Source organism: Carcharhinus amblyrhynchos, chromosome 8 (genome assembly GCF_965287045.1).
Source record: "Carcharhinus amblyrhynchos chromosome 8, sCarAmb.v2.hapA, whole genome shotgun sequence".
Classification (NCBI taxonomy): Eukaryota; Metazoa; Chordata; class Chondrichthyes; order Carcharhiniformes; family Carcharhinidae; genus Carcharhinus; species Carcharhinus amblyrhynchos.
The window spans coordinates 46,586,362-46,603,453 of NC_137331.1; the positions used below are offsets into that span (position 1 = coordinate 46,586,362).

The 17,092-nt window shown below is 43.0% G+C and overlaps 1 protein-coding gene across 4 annotated transcripts in view; it reads left to right on the forward strand.

The window, feature by feature from the left end:
• LOC145346578 (syntabulin-like) overlaps nt 1–17,092 on the forward strand; it is a 111,127-nt gene that overhangs the window by 29,958 nt on the left and 64,077 nt on the right. For 3 of the 4 annotated variants that reach the window (XM_080194004.1, XM_080194005.1, XM_080194007.1), the window contains exons 3-4: nt 8,134–8,181; nt 8,998–9,190. In XM_080194004.1, the coding sequence (XP_080050130.1) occupies nt 8,155–8,181; nt 8,998–9,190 (220 nt within the window). In that variant the 5' untranslated portion in view covers nt 8,134–8,154. Of the gene's footprint in view, nt 1–8,133; nt 8,182–8,564; nt 8,697–8,997; nt 9,191–17,092 lie in introns of those variants that run through there. The other variant, XM_080194006.1, reaches the window with a different exon arrangement.

Consider the following 17,092-nt stretch of genomic DNA (forward strand, 5'->3'; position numbering starts at 1 on the left):
CCATCAATGAACATCCTCACATCTGAAAGCCAGGAGATCTATGTTTGCCCACCCATCTTCACCTCAATTCAGGTCCTTAAGTGGTCAGTTAAAGGCCACTTCCTGCCCAGTCTTAATTTTGAGGTCAACGGGGGAGTTTATGCATGGGGAGTGGGGGGAGGTAAGCCCTGCAAGTAAGCTTGTTTGGGCCTTGGCAGGAGAGATGGTGGGAGGAAGCCTCCTCCATCTTCTATCATTAATCCCTTTTCCAGATTGACACCCCTGCTGCCTCCCACCCAGTGTTGCCTCCCCACATGACCTTGCCATCACAGTGCCCAAACCCGATAAGATCCTGCACTCCAGGCCTCCCCTTCCAACCTGCGGGAAAGCTCTGGATTTACATGGTCCCTTGCATTCCAATACTTTGACTGGTGGACGTAGTGGGATTGCCTGTAATCCCAACAGTGATCATCTCTCCCAGCGCTGCTGGGATTACAGAACTGCTGATCAAAATGGCCGGCAGCTCTCTGAGGTGCGGCTTCTGCCTGAGTGAGGGGCAGAATTAATGCTCCACAGAGTTGAATGGCTACAGGGCTGCTATGATCAGCAGGGTGCATTCCCAGCTGACATTTTCATGGGTAGGGAGAAACCATGCCATCCAAAAAATCCTGTCCCATAGAACCTGCCCCATTGAATCATACCACACCAAAGGATGATGATTGACCCAATATGCTTGGGTTGCTTCTTTAAAAGTGCTATCCAGTTAGTCCACTTCATTGTGGCTTTGCCATAGTGTCACAATCTTTTCATTTTTAGGCACATATCTAAATTCTTTTTGATGGTTACTATTGAATCTGTTTCCATCACCCTTTCAGGCAATGTATCCCAGTCGAACTCTCTTTCTAGAAATTATGCTCCACATCAGCATCCTGAATATTTTGCTATTTATCTGTAATAGAATGTACTATCTGGTTGCCAAATCTCTAACCACTGAAAATGGTTTCTTTTTATCTATTGTATTAAAATCCATCAATGTTTTTGAATATCTCTGTTAAATCTCCCTTTAACTTTCTATGATAGAACCATAGAGACTTATGGAACAGGAAGAGATAATTTGGCCCACTGTGCCTGTACCAGCCAAAAATGAGCTAGTTCCACTCTGCAGCTCTTGGTCCATTGCTTTGTTGGTTATGACACTTCAAGTATACCCAAATATTGTTTAAATGTATTGAGGGTTTCTGCCTCTACTTTCCTTTCTGGCAGTGATTCCCAGATTCCTGGGTGAAGATAATTCTCTTCAACTCCACTCTAATCTTAGTACCTTTATATCTTTGCCCCATCGCCTCTCTGCCAAGAGAAATAGATCCTTCCTATTCAGCCTGTCTGAGTTGTTCTTCATCTTCCCCAAAGGAAACAATTCCAACCTATTCGATCTTTCCTTAAAATTTTCACACACGACAAAATCATCATAAACTTCCTCTCTTCCTCCCTAGTGCAATCATTGCCATCCTTTAATCTGGTGACCATTGTACTCCAGCTATGGCCTAACAAGTGTTTTATCCAGTTCTAGCATAACTTCCCTGTTTTTCCCTATAAAGACTAATGACATTTAAAAAGATATTTGAATTCCCAGTGGACAATTTAAAGAAATCTCACAACATGTTTTCAGATTTTATAGCTTTTACTGTAACAAAAAAGCACCATTGATTAAACACTGCTTAGCATGCAATTGGTGCTCTAAGGTATAGAAAATCTTCCCACCAAGATGACTTTTAAGATGACCAAAAGCCTCATGCCATGGTTACATGTCATGCCACACTGTCCATGGAATTACAAACTTTGTAGAACACAGTACACTCCCACTCACCTCTCCATGTTTTGCCAAATTGTAATGTCCAGTGACCGTTAAAGAACTTTTCCCACAGTCTTTCAAAAAATCCTGAACTGGCCTCGAGGAGCAGCGTGGGCTCAGTGTGATGACAACTTTGCTAGGCAATGCCAGGACAGCTGGTTCCATATACCTGACCAAAGCACAAACTTTCACCAGTACTTCCCTGCTGCTTGCAACTGCTCCTGAGCCTTTGTTCCCTTCCCCCATCCTCTCTCCCTCTCTTTAGCCCAAAATGTTAAAGAGTCTATTCACTATGCTTGTCTTCATTTCCAGTTGCGAAAGACTCTTAACTTGGCTCTACCTGTTTCCATGGTAATCAAGTCATGTGGCATATTGCCAGAGTTATACAACCATCTACCAAATCCCTTTCCAGGGTATTGTTTTATCTGGAATCAACAAGACAGTCTCAAAAGAGTAATCATCTTATAAGACCTCACATTCATAACAAAGCCTTCATGATTTGTTAATCCTCAAGTTTCTCAGCAGGCCAATCCTGGAGCCATAGATCTTTAAGCAAAGAGGACAACAGTTGGTTAAGGGCAGAGATGGGGGGATGGGGGTGGAGTTCTCCAGCCAGAATTCCACACTCTCTCTCCTGTTTTCATTGCTTCTCACATCGGAGTTTCAACTGTGTTGTGGCTTCTTGGCTGAGGTGCCGCCATGTGGCGCAGTTTACAACAAATTCCCACATGTTAATGTCAATTTGCCTCCTTGTCAATGAGACTTCTATTGAATGTTTTTAAAATATTTTCTCTGTCCTCCATGAGATTGGGTGCCATCCTTAGATTATGAAAAGAGGATATGCTGTGCAAGCCAATTATTTGGCATACAGGTGCAATGTCCAGTCCTGTGGAGCTGATTTCACATGATCATGGTTGTGATGCTGGAGAAATTGGCTTTGGTGAGGATGTTGGAGTTTGTTCGCTAGTTTTCCCACTTGATCTTGAGTACCCTGTGAAGACACCACTGATGGAATTCTCCAGTACCCAGGGTTCAATTCCCGGCTTGGGTCACTGTTTGTGCGGAGTTTGCATGTTCTCCCCATGTCTGTGTGGATTTCCTTCGGGTGTTCCAGTTTCCTCCGACAGTCCAAAGATGTGCAGGTTAGGTGGATTGGCCACGCTATATTGCCCTTAATAGCAGGAGGACTAGCTAGGATAAATGCATGGGGTTATGGGGATAGGGCTTGGGTGGGATTGTGGGTGGTGCAGACTCAATGGGCTGAATGGCCTCCTTCTGCACTAGAATCATAGGATTCTATGAGGTATATTTGGTGGCCCAAATCTCACTGTCAAAAAGAAGATTGATGACAACAACAATGTTGTAGCCTAAAGTCTTTGTCCTCTTACATGGATGTGGGTGTCCTCTAATGGAAATCTCTGTTGTTGAAGATCTGGTTGCACATATTTTGCAAGGCTGCATTAGCACAGCTGACTTTGTGCTGAATCTCCTCTTTGCCTGTGACCTTTTGAGACAGATAATTACTGAGATATGAGAAGTATTCAATGACTTTGAAAGTCTCCCGATCAATAACAATAGCTGAAGGTGTAGGTGCTTGTCGGGAGGGTGGGTCAGGATGATCACTGGAGGACTTTTGTCTTGTTGGCATTGAGTGAGAATCCAATTCTTTTCTATATGGAGTTGTTAAGGTTGAGAGTAGCCTGATTATGACTTGTAGCATGGGCCACAACAGCAAAGTTGTTGGTATATTGTAAGTTGTGGACACTAATACCCTGAAATGAGTTTCTTCAGAGCTTGCGAGATAGAACAGCGATGTTATTGCTCTCAGTGAAACTTGACTCCCTACAGAAGACCATGAAGCCAGAGAATGGTTAGAGCACAGAAAGAGATGTTAGGAACAAGGCTGATAATAAATGCTGAGTTGATCGTCATCCTGGAAGGAAAGTCTGAAACAACTGCCCTCAACTGTATTTTTGCAATTTGGTATAATAGCAGTGGTTTGAAATCCAGAGAATGATGTCCCTGATGTTTTGTGATGATTTTAATGAAATAAATATTTATTAAGAAATACAATAAACAAGTAATAAAGTAGGTTAAAAATACAATTAATTAAGACAATGGTTGTATATAGTATCACTAATTTTAAACAGTTCCAAACAATCTTAACATTCAGAGCTAACTCTTCCCAAATCGTTCCACACACTTTATAGATTTTAATATGTATAAAACTCCAGTAACAGTTACCATACAAGCAGTTACACCTCTTTGAGGTTCCTTCGGAAGTGAAATAAACTGCCTGGTTTCCAGAACAGATTTTCTTCACAGGCATTGCCTGGTTTCCAGAACAGATTTTCTTCACAGGCATTGCTTGCTGGGGGTTATACAGCTATTCCTGTTGTTAGCTGAAGTCTAAAAAACAGCTCCCTGCATAGGTTTAACCATTTCCTTACATACAAGTTTTCCCTTTTATCTTCCATTATTGGGCCTAATGCCTTTAGAAGTCAGGCTTAATTATCTTTGTTTCTTGATTAGTTTTAAAAGTGTAAATGTAAAATATCATCACTTTATGAACTCTTTTGGACACCTGTGTTTCACACCTTGTATCTTCTTCCTTTCAAACCCTTAATAGTTTATGCAAATCCACTCATGCTCAGCTCTCCATTGTCACCACTTTGCCTTAGGTAAACATCTGTCAGCAGTATTGCTAAGTTAATCAAATATCAAAGGCATGGGTTCCATTAACACAATAAGAAGTCTCACAACACCAGGCTAAAGTCCAACAGATTCATTTGGTAGCACAAGCCACAAGCTTTCAGAGCGCTGCTCTTTCATCAAGTAAGTGGGAGTTCTGTTCACAAACAGGGCATATAAAGGCACATCCTGTTTGTGAACAGAACTCCCACTTACCTGGTGAAGGAGCAGCGCTCCGAAAGCCAGTGGCTTGTGCTACCAAATAAACCTGTTGGACTTTAACCTGGTGTTCTGAGACTTCTTATTGTGATTACTCCAGTCCAACGCTGTCATCTCCACATTATGGCTTCTATTAACACAGCCATGTTGTCCCTGCCTTTATTAACTTAAATTTCCCTGCAGTTTTTAAACATATATTGCCAGCAGAAAATATTCCAATTTCTTGGATTTCCCTACATTTTCATGTCACCGATATTTTCCTGACAGAGGTCATTCAACCATTGTGTCTCTGCTGGCCAAAAAAAGGGAAGAAAACTTTCCATTCATGTTCCTCCCACTTTCCAGCACCTGGCCCAAAGCCTTGTGGATTACAGCACTTTAGATATGGATACCTTTAATATGGTTGAGTTTTTTTTTAAACTTTATCCCAATCCAATCCAATCAAATCAAATCCAATTCAGAGTCCCAACAAGTTGGGACATTCCCGATCCAAGCTGACAAGACAGGGCTCTCTCAGCCGCAACTACCTACATAGAGAGTGAATTCCAGGTGGACAGCATCCTCTGGTGAAAATCTTTTTACCAATCACCTTAAACCTATGCTGCCTGATAATTGACCCCTCAGTGTGCGGAAACAAGTCTTTTCTGTCTACCCTATCTAGCCCCTCATAATTTGATACACCTCAAATAGGTTACCATTTCACTTCCTCTGTTCTAAGGAAGACAGCCCCAGCCTATCCAGTCTCTCCTTATAGCTGCAATTTTCAAGCCATAGCAACATTTTTGCCCTCCTCTGCACTCTCTCTCAAGCAATTATGTACTTCCTGTAAGGTGGTGACCGCAACTGTACATAAAAATTTCAGCTAACAGGTACACTTTGTTCTAGAGGAGAAATCCTCCCATTCCTGGCTTGGTCACTATCTGTGTGGAGTTTGCACATTCTCTCCGTATCTGCATGGGTTTCCTTCGGGTTCTCTGGTTTCCTCCCACAGTCCAAAAATGTGCAAATTAGGTTGATTGGCCATGCTAAATTGGTCCTTAATATTAGGGGGATGTCAAGGGGATTAATAGGGTAAATAAGAGGGGTTACGGGGATAGGGACTGGGTGGTTATTGGTGCAGGCTCGATGGGCCGAATGGCCACCTTCTGCACTGTCGGGATCCTATGATTCCATGATTCAAAGGAGAATAATCATTTCCACACAGTTGATTTTGTAATCAGAATTAGAATCACAAATATAGAGACACATACTGCACAGAACTTTGACATTAGACAATGTCTAATGGCAGACAATGGGCCACAAATATGAGTGCTTATGCTCCCACACTCGATTCTACTGATGAAACCAAATAATTATTTTGTGCGGATCTGGGTTCTGTACGCACAGCCATCCCAAAACAAGACAAATTGATTCTTCCAGGAGATTTCAATGCCAGAGTTGGACACAATTACACTGTCTGGAAGGGCACCATCGGGAAAGAATGCTAACTGTCTCCTCCTCTTCACCAACCAAGATGAGCTCACCATCGCAAACACATTCTTTTGTGAGTAAGATAAATACAAGACAAAATGGAAAATTCCAATCCAGCATTGACACATCTTTAAAAATGCCATTATCCAAGCCTGAGCCATTCGGTAATTATGGCACAGAAGGAGGTCATTCTGTCCACTGAGTCCATGTCAGCTTTCTGTTGACCAATTCAACCAAGTCATTCCCCCATTCTATTTTTGTAACCCTGCAAGTATATTTCCCTAAAGAACACATCCAGTTCCTTTCATAAATTGTTGACTGTTTCCACTTCCACCACCGTAGGTAGTGAGTTCCAGTTCATTGACGCTCACTGCAGAAAGAAAGTTGTTCTGAAGTTATTCCTACCCCCCTCCCCATCCCTCACCTCTTGCTCAGAATCTTAAATCTTTTTCCATTGGTTCTTGTACAATTTGCAAATCATAGAAACACAGAATCCTTACAGTGCAGAAGGAGGCCATTCAGTCCATCAATCCTGCACTGGCAATAATCCCAGCCAGGTTCTATCCCTGTAAACCCCTTCATTTATCCTGCTGGTCCCCCTGACACTAAGGAGCAATTTGGTCAATCAACGTAACCTGCATATCTTCAGACTGTGGGAGGAACTTGGAGCACCAGGACAAAACCCATGCAGACATGGGGAGAATGTACAAACTCCACACAGTCACCCAGGATCAGAATTGAATTCTGGCCCCTGGAGCTATGAGGCAGCAGTGCTAATCACTGTGCCAGCATGACACTCTGGGAAGAATTTTATCATGTCTACATTGTCTGAAACTGACATAATCTTTTGTTCTCTTTCATGTGTGATATATACTATACAGTAATTTACTATTGCAGAAGCTTCCATTTATATAGTGTCCTTCATGACTTTGAGATGCTTTACAGCCAAGTAACCCTTTTTGTTTACTGCAATCGTTGCAAATGTCAGAAAATATGCAGCCAGTTTGCACACAAGATCCCACAAAAACAGCAATAAACTAAACTACCAAGTAAATCTGTTTTTACAGTATTGTTTTAAAAGTAAATATTGGCCACCAGGGAGATGATGGCCTTCTTCAAACACTGCCATGGATCTTTCAGGTTCCCTTTTCATCTGAAAGACTGCCTTTGACAATGCAGTCCTCCTGCCTTAGTTTTGCACCAAATGCCAGCCTAGTGTGCACATTTTGAACCCATGCCTTCTAAGGCAAGATGCTACATTTGAGCAAAATCTAAAGAATGGAGCAGAGGGCAAAAGGGACAACAGTAAGGTTTCCCTGCCAGACTAATTATTTCCCAGAATTCAGTACTGCCTGTGCGGTCGGAGTTTGGGGGGGGGGGGGAGGAGGTGAAATTCTGTTTTTCCAAAGGCCATCCTGGTGGATTATTTAAAGGCTAACAATATTGATGCTCAAAACATTCGCATAACATGCTGTACGAAATGGATCAAATGAGTTAACAAGTTGCTAGATGGAGACGTTGCTTAATTTTGTGTCTTTTTTTCCACTAATATTTCGTTGCTGTGAGACACTGAAAATATCCAACTGTATTTTTCTTTGTCAAAAACCATTTTGGTTTGTTTTGCAAAAAGAGCAAAACAAAACATAGGAGAGTGTCTGAAACGCAGGACATTGCTCCTGAATGTGGGTGAGTTTAACATGTGTGTGGCTAATGGGCGTGACTGAGGTGGAAGTGGGTGGTTTGGAAAGGGTGTTCTTGAAGGGTAGATGAGTGTTTGATGTGAGTGAGTAGGAGAGGGAGAGGGTGAGTACTGCCAGCCCTTGCCCACACTCTTGCCCACTCCAGCCGCGGTGCCACGTGTGCTTTCACCGCTGCAGCAACACGCATGCGCCTAATGTATCTCTTTTCATCCCAAATGACAGGTTCCAGGAGGAAGAGGCGGGATGGGACCGTTCAATGAATGTCACAAGGTAATGTCGCCTTCTCATTCTCCCCTTAGTTCTAGGAGAGGCTGGTGATGCCTGGATTGATCAGATGCAACCTAAAGTTAAATTTTAACTAAGAGGCGACTGGATAATGCAGATCTGACAGTGCGGGGCGGTGATCGCATTTTAGACTTTTTTTGGAACTAACTCATGATATTAGTGTCAAGGCGCTGGTAGGAAGGTTACTTTTAGATGTTGTTTTGTGAAGCAGATGATGGGGTTTTTGGCAGCATTCGGGTTGCGGATTGGGTTGCGCAATGAGTGAGGTCATGAAAGTGGCTGCTTCTATCGGCATGGCTTGTGATGGGGGTGTTAGAGAGAGATTTATATTCAGCACAGGCACTGAGCGGCACTAGTGCTGTCGCTCTTTGGAGCCGTGCGCCAGAATTGAACCCTTTCTCTGATCGCAATGTCTGGCAGTGAAACTGACAGCAGCAGAGAGGGCTGCACACAGACACAGCTGGCTGCTCTATAGCTGCAAAGCTGCCGGCATGGAACAGGTATGCTCCCTATCTGTGTCTGCCTCTCTCCCTATCTGTGTCTGCCTCTCTCTCTGTTTATCTCTCAGTCTCTGTCTATCTCACCCCATGTCTATCTGTCTGTCCATATGTCTGTCTATTCCCCCTTCTGTGTCTGTCTGTCTCTCTCTCTGCCTGTCTCTGTTTCTCTCTCTGTGTCTGTGTGTCTCTTACAAAGACAGCTTTTTGTTCGGGTGGGTGAGTGGTTGGGAGGTGTGTGTGTGTGATTTGCTTTAGATACCAGGGTCCAAATCAATAACCGACACGTTTTCTTGTTGGGTAGGACCAGAAGGTGCGAGAGAAGCGAAGTCCACGCAGTCGCATCCCGAGGCTGGTTCTCCGCCCTTATCCCCACACCCAGAAAGGATCGCCTTCTTCGGAATCCCCCTTATCAGAGGAAGAGAGTCGCGATTACGACCTGAGCTCCGGGCACTCACGGAGATCCACCACCGTCAGCAGCATCAGTTTCTGTTCAGGTACCTCTGCTGACCAAGGAGTATCCATTTCCCATGCAATATTTATATTCCCAGCTGACATGCTCCTTTCCCCCTCCCCACCCTAGTTCATTATGAATGACAGTCGCCTGTCTGTGTTAACCTATCATCTGTTTATGGATTGATGGAAGGCTTTGCCAGTTACCGCTGTGTGACTACTGCAGCCTCTGCAATCCATAGGACCGCTGCCAAGGTCAAGATAAAGTGATATCAGCTAAAATGTTGGAACCGTTCCCAAAGAGGGAGGACCATGGAGGCTAAACGTTATTGGCTACGGCTCCAGCTTGAGACAATGGAGTGTTTTTCTTCCCTGACCGTACAGTGTCATTTAGCTGGTATCCACCATATATTTAATTGGATATTGCTATGAAATTATTTGGCAAACTTTTTTTTTGCTTTCCTCTTAAAACCAGATCAGCTAAAAAGATGGTTGTCTGAATAAAAAAAACTAACCCTGCCTTTCAGTATAATCAGCTTTATTAGCTATGTTAGCAGGTGGCACAGTGGTTAGTACTGCTGCTTCATAGCTCCGGCAACCCGGGTTCGATTCCAACCATGGGTGACGGCACAAACTCCACACAGACATTCTCCCTACATGTCTGCCTGAGTTTCCTCCAGGAGCTCCGGTTTCCTCCCACAATCTAAAAAATGTGCCGGTTAGGTGGATTGGCCATATTAAATTGCCCTTGAGTGTCCAAAGATGTGTAGGTTAGCTGGATTAACCATGAGAAATGGGTGGAGTTCAAGGGATAGGGTGGGGAAGAGGACCTGGGTAAGGTGCTCTATCAGAGTTGATGCAGACTCAAATGGGCCAGAAGGCTTCTTCTGCATTGTAGGGATTCTATGAAGAACATGGCAGATGAAATATAATGTGAAAAAAATGTGCTAGGAAAAATAGAAATGCAAAGTAATTTTTAAATGTTGCAAGATTGGGAAGTGTTGATGTCAAAGAGACCTGGATGTCCTTGTTCATAGAATCCACCGAATCCACCAGTGCAGAAGGAGGCCATTCAGCCCATCAAGTCTGCACCGATCACAATCCCTCTCAGGCCCTATTCCCACAACCCCATGCATTTATTGTAGCTAGTCCCCCTGACACTAAGGGACAAATTAGCATAGCCCATCCACCTAACCCGCATATCTTTGGAGTGTAGAAGGAAACCGGAGCAGCCAGAGGAAACTCACGCAGACACAGGGAGAACGTGCAGACTCTGCACAGACAGTGACCCAAGCTGAGAATCGAACCTCGGTCTCTGGCACTGTGAGGCAGCAGTGCTGCCCTTGTTCATAAGCCATGAAAGCTAACACTCAGGTGAGGTGCAGCAAGCAACTAAAAAGGTAAATGGTATTTGACCTTTAATACAAGAGGATTTGAGTATAGGGTAAAGATGCCTTGCTGTAATTGCATAGAGCATTGGTGAGAATGTACATGGAGTGGCCAGCTTTGGTGTCCTTAGCTAAGGAAGGATATGCTTGCCATAGAGGGAGTGCAACAATGGTTCACCTGACTGAAGAACAGAGGGTGGTATATCTTTGGAATTCTCTACCCCAGAGTGCTGTGAGTCAATGAATGTGATCAAGATAGAGATTGATAGATTTTTAAAAATATATAGTTTACAGGATGTGGACGTTGGCTGTGCCAGTAATTATTGCCCATCCTTAACTGCCCTCCATTTCAGAGGGCATTTGAGTGAACCACAATGCTGTGGATCTGGAGTCACATGTAGGCCAGACCAGGTAAGGACAACAGATTTCCTTTCCTAAAGGACGTTAGTGAACCAGATGGATTTTTGTGAAAGTCAACTTAATTTTAATTGATGTTAACTTGAATTCAAATTTCACCGTCTACCATAGTGTGATTTTGCCCTGGTTACTACCCAGTAACTACTAGATTATTACTGCAGTGATGTATACCACAACACCACTGTCTTCTTCTGGATAGTTAAGGCATCAAAAAATATGGAAATAGTGTGGAAAAATGACATTGAGATAGAAAATCAGCCATAATGTAACTGAATAATAGATTCAAGGGTTCAAATGGCCTTCTCATGCTCCTATTTCCTGCATTCCCATGCTCTTATTAAAAAGTACAAATAGTGTACAGTATGCTGTTGGGTGATAAATTTGTCTGATGGTGAAGATTGATTCTGAGCACCATTTTTCGCAAGTGACTTTATATTTTCATGTGTTTTCAGCTGTGGGAACTGTCTCTTACTCAGATCAACACCTTGGTCAAAGTTATAAACCATAATGGGGAAATTTAAATCAAGCAAAGGGTGGGTTTAACCTGGGTTGTGGTGGTCGGGGGAGGATGTTGTTAAAGTTTGAAAAATCTGTTTTCCAACTGAAACTGACTCCGACCCACCCATTTTGGCATTAACAGAGCCTGGAAGATGGGCAGTGGAAAAAGCTGCTGCATTGAGGCTCCAATATGATAAAAGATACTGTGAGCTTCACTGACATTCCAATTTTAAACTTCGTATCTTGGTGGCTGGGTTTCCCAAGCTGGGAATCAAGAAGCTTCATTGAAATACAGTGGTTAGCAATGCTGCCTCACAGCGCCAAGGACCCACGTTTGATTCCAGGTTGGGTCTTTTTAAAGTTTATTTATCAGTGTCACAAGTAGGTTTACATTAACACCTTAATGAAGTTACTGTGAAAACTCCCTAGTCGCCACATTCTGGCACCTATTCGGGTTATACTGAGGGAAAATTCAGCATGGCCAATGTATCTAACCAGCACACCTTTCAGACTGTGGGAGGAAACCAGAGCACTTGGAGGAAACCTACACAGAACAGGGGGAGAATGTGCATACACTGCACAGTAGTGACCTCAGCTGGAATCAAACCCAGGTCCCTGGTACTGTAAGGCAGCAGTGCTAACCGCTGTGCCACTGTGCTGCCTGTGACTGGCTGTGTGGAGTTTGCATATTCTCCCCATGTCAATGTGGGTGTCCTCCAGATGCAATGGCTTCCTCCCACAATCCAAAGATGTGTAGGTTAGGTGGATTGGCTGTGCTAAATTGCCCTTCAGTGTCATAGGATGGATAGGTTAGATGATTTAGACTTGATGAATGTGCAGTGTTACAGGGACAGGGCAGGTGAGAGGGTCTGGGTATGATACTCTGTCAGATAGCTGGTACCAACTTGATGGGCCGAATGGCCTCCTTTTGCACTATGGACCAAAAACATAGTGGAAGCAGGAGATGCGTTTCTTTATATTTACCTTCTAGGTTCCTACATGAGGTTCCTACCATGCATTCCCCCGCACCTCTCCATCACCCTTGATCCATCACCAGGCTTTTGATTCACCACCCCATCCTACCAATAGGCCTTGGATTCACCACCTATAACAGCAGGCCCAACACTCCCACACCACTAAGGGCCCATTGCCACCCCATCAAAAACTACCAGACTCCTGACCCAAACCTAATAACTACTAGCCCCCCGCCACCCTCACAAAGCCACCGATATACTAGGAATTGTAAATTTGTAAATTCTTCCCTTATCAGCCCCTCAACCAGCCCCTAACTTCCCCTGTCACACAGTATCATTAAAAAATATCAAAATCAGCAATGTCAAATTAAAATCTCACAATGCCAAAAAGTGAAATGCTTGTACTGCCAATATTTTGAATGTACACGGTCATTTTTCTGTTTGGAAAATATGCATTATATCCAGATGCATTTCTGAACTGGATTTTATGAATTTGTTCAGTTCAATTAAGAACATAAGAACTAGGAGCAGCAGTAGGCCATCTGGCCCCTCGAGCCTGCTCTACTATTCAATAAGATCATGGCTGATCTTTTTGTCAGCTCCACTTACCCGCCCGCTCACCATAACCCTTAATTCCTCTTCTGTTCAAAAATTTATCTATCCTTAAAAACATTCAATGAGGTAGTCTCAACTGCTTCACTGGGCAGGGAATTCCACAGATTCACGACCCGTTGTGTGAAGAAGTTCCTCCTCAATCTGCTTCCTCTTATTTTGAGGCTATGCCCCCTATTGCTAGTTTCATGCACCAGTGGAAACAACTTCCCTGCTTCTAGCTTATCTATTCCCTTCATAATCTTATATGTTCCTATAAGATCTCCTCTCATTCTTCTGAATTCCAATAAGTATAGCCCCAGTGTACTCAGTCTCTCCTCATAAGCCAACACTCTCAATTCTGGAATCAACCTAGTGACTCTCCTCTGCATCCCCTCCAATGCCAGTATATCCTTTCTCAAGTAAGACCAAAACTATACACAGTACTCCAGGTGTGGCCTCACCAGCACCTTATACAGCTGCAACATAATCTCACTTTTTAAACTCCATCCCTCTAGCAATGAAGGACAAAATTCCATTTACCTTCTCAATTACCTGCTGCACCTGCAACCAACTCCTTGTGATTCATGTACAAGGACACCTATGTCCCTCTGCACAGCCACATGCTGCAATTTTTTACCATTTAAATAATAGTCCATTTTGCTGTTATTCCTATCAGAATGGATGACCTCACGTTTACCAGCATTGTACTCCATCTGCCAGACCTTGCCCACTCACTTAGATTATCTGTATCCCTTTGCAGACTTTCAGCATCCTCTTCCGCCCAACTTAGTGTCATCTGCAAATTTTGACATACTACGCTTGGTCCCCAACTGCAAATCATCTATGTAAATCATAAACAATAGTGGTCCCAACACTGATCCCTGAGGCACACCACTAGTCACTGATTGCCAACCAGAAAAGCACCCATTTACCCCCACTCTTTGCTTTCTGTAGTTAGCCAATCCCCTATCCTTGCTAATGCATTACCCATAACACCATGCACCTTTATCTTATATAGCAGCCTTTGGTATGTCACCTTGTCAAATGCCTTCTAGAAATCCAGATACACCACATCCACAGGTTCCCCGTTGTCCACTGCACATGTGATGTTCTCAAAGAATTCCGCGAAATTAGTCTAATATGACCTGCCCTTCATGAACCCATGCTGCGTCTCACCAATGGGACAATTTATATCCAGAAGTCTCGTTATTTCTTTCTTGATGATACATTCAAACATTTTCCTTACTACAGAAGTTAAACTAACTGGCCTATAGTTACCTGCCTTTTTCAACCAGTGGCATCACATTTACTGTTTTCCAATCTGCGGGAACCACCCCTGAGTCCAGCGAATTTTGGTAAATTATCACTAGCTCATTTGTTGTTTTTCCTACCATCTCTTTTAGGACCCAGGGATGCATTCCATCAGGGCCAGGAGACGTATTTACTTTTAGCCCCATTAACTTGCCCAACACTACCTCTTTCATGATAATGATAATTTCTAGGTCCTCACCTGCCATAAACTTCCTGTCATCAATTTTTGCCATGTTATTTGTGTCTTCTACTGTGAAAACCGACACAAAATACCTATTCAATGCCTCAGCCATTTTCTCATTTCCAGTTATTACATCCCCCTTCTCGTCCTCTAAAGGACTAATGTTTACTTTCGCCACTCTTTTTTGTTTTATATATTTGTAGAAACTTCTGCGATCTGTTTTTATATTCTGAGCTAGTTTACTCCCATAACCCATCTTACCTTTATAGCTCTTTTCGTGGCTTTCTGCTGACCTTTAAAAATTTCCCAATCCTCCAGGTTCCCACTAATTTTTGCCACTTTGGATGCATTTTCTTTCAATTTGACACCCTCCTTTATTTCTTTAGACATCCATGGCAGATTATCGCTTTTTCAACAGTCCTTCCTTATCACTGATATATACTTTTGCTGAGCACTGTGAAAGATCACTTTGAAGGTCCTCCACTGTTCCTCGATTGTCCCAGTAAATAATGAATTGTTATGAAGTTAGTTACTTCAAAGTAGTTGTCAAATAAATAGATGATGTACAGTAGGACCTGAACAATATTCAGGCTTATGTTGGTGAATGACAAGTAACATTCATGCCACACGAGTGCTAGATAATGACCATCTCCATCAACAGAGAATCTAACAAACTCCTCTTGACATTCAATGGCATTACCATCACAGAATCCCCGACTGTTAACATCCTAGGGATTACTATTGACCAGAAATTGGACTAGTCATTATAATACTGTGGCTAAAACAGCAAGTCAAAAGCTAGGAATCCTGTGGCGAGTAACTCGCCTCCTGACTTCCCAAAGCCTGGAGTGCCATCTACAAGCTATAAGTCAGGAGTGTGATAAAAGACTGTCCACTTGCCTGGATGCATGCAGCTCCAACAAAACTCAAGAAGCTCACTCCATCCAAGACAAAGCAGCCCACTTGATTGCTACCCCTTCCACAAACATTCAATTCCTCCACCATTGACAAACAATGGCAGCAGTGTGTACCATCTACAACATGCACTAGAGAAACACACCACGTTCCTCAAGCAGCATCTTCCAACCCCACAACCACTACCATCTGAAGGATAAGGGTAGCTGATACCTGGTGACACCACGACCTTGAAGTTCCCCTCCAAGTCATTCAACATCCTGACCTGGAAATATATTGGCGAGCCTTCAGTGTCACTGAGTCAAAATCCTGGAACTCCCTCCCTAACAGCAATGTTGGTATACCTATAGCTCAGGGACTGCAGAAGTTCAAGAAAGCAGCTCACCATCATCTTCTGAAGGGTAATTAGGGATGGGCAGTAAATGCCAGCAACTCCCATATCCCATGAATGAATAAAAATAAAGGACATTGTTTCACTGGATAACACTTGTTGTTGTTACCACGTTATGTTGTTAGTATTGATTCTTCAAGCACTGCTCTGGGTGTGCTAGGAGTACACCATCATATACCAACAATCAGTGAAGGCAAGCTGTCTTTGTGTGTGTTGCACTTCCCCTGCTTGACCAAAAGGGGACTGGGCAAAACACACATTGGAAAAACAGGTATGGAGCAGCAAGCCAAGGGATCATGGATAGCGTGAGGAAAAGATATCCAAAGGATATCCAAGTTCATTTATAAGACAAATAGAATGGTGTCCCACTCCTGCCCCTCCCCTTGCACCTTTCAGCATCTGAACCAAAGGTTCACCTATTTAAACGATCTCATGGGAAGGTAGTGGTATTACCCCTAGGTTAATAATCCATTGACCCACACAGTAATGCTCTAGGGCAACATTCTCCAAACTTTTCAGTACAAGGGCCACATTGTACATTTTACACATTTTCTCGGACCAAAGAAAAAATTAGTTTTATAAATGAATGAACAAAATTTAAATGAATGAATAAGTTTTATTATTTATAAATATTTCAAGTTGCTGCGGGCCAGATGTGGCCCACGGGACGTAGTTTGGAGACCCCTGCTCTAGGAACTGGGTTTGGATCCCACCACAGCAGCTAATAAAATTAGAATTCAAAGGAAATCTGAAATTAAAACTCTGTTGATTGTTGTAAAAGCCCATCTGGTTCAATAATGTCCTTTGGTGACAGAAATCTGCCATCCTTACCTTGTCTGGCCTACATGTGACTCCAAAGCCATATCATGGGGTTGACTCTTAAATGGCCTATTAAACAATTCAGTTGAAGGGCAGTTAGGGATGGGCAGTAAAATCTAGCAGCCAGTAAAGCCCACGTGAATGTATGAAAAATACTTATTTTAAAGTTCATATTTGAAGTTTGGGTACAACATCCCTGACCCTCTTGCACTTGCTTTCTGCATTAGAAAGCGTGTAGCACTACAAGTGTGAGGTAGGCCTTAGGCCAAATGCATAATTTTCTGAAGATATAAGATGGCTAAATGAAAGTATGCATAGACTGAGGACTAATTTTGCTACTTAGTGAGTAGCTTGGCTGCCTAAGAATATGCCCAACTCCTCTTTAAATGTTTTAAATTTGAAAGAATCTAAACACACATCCAGCAACAGCAAAACATTTTTATTTATGTAGCACTTTT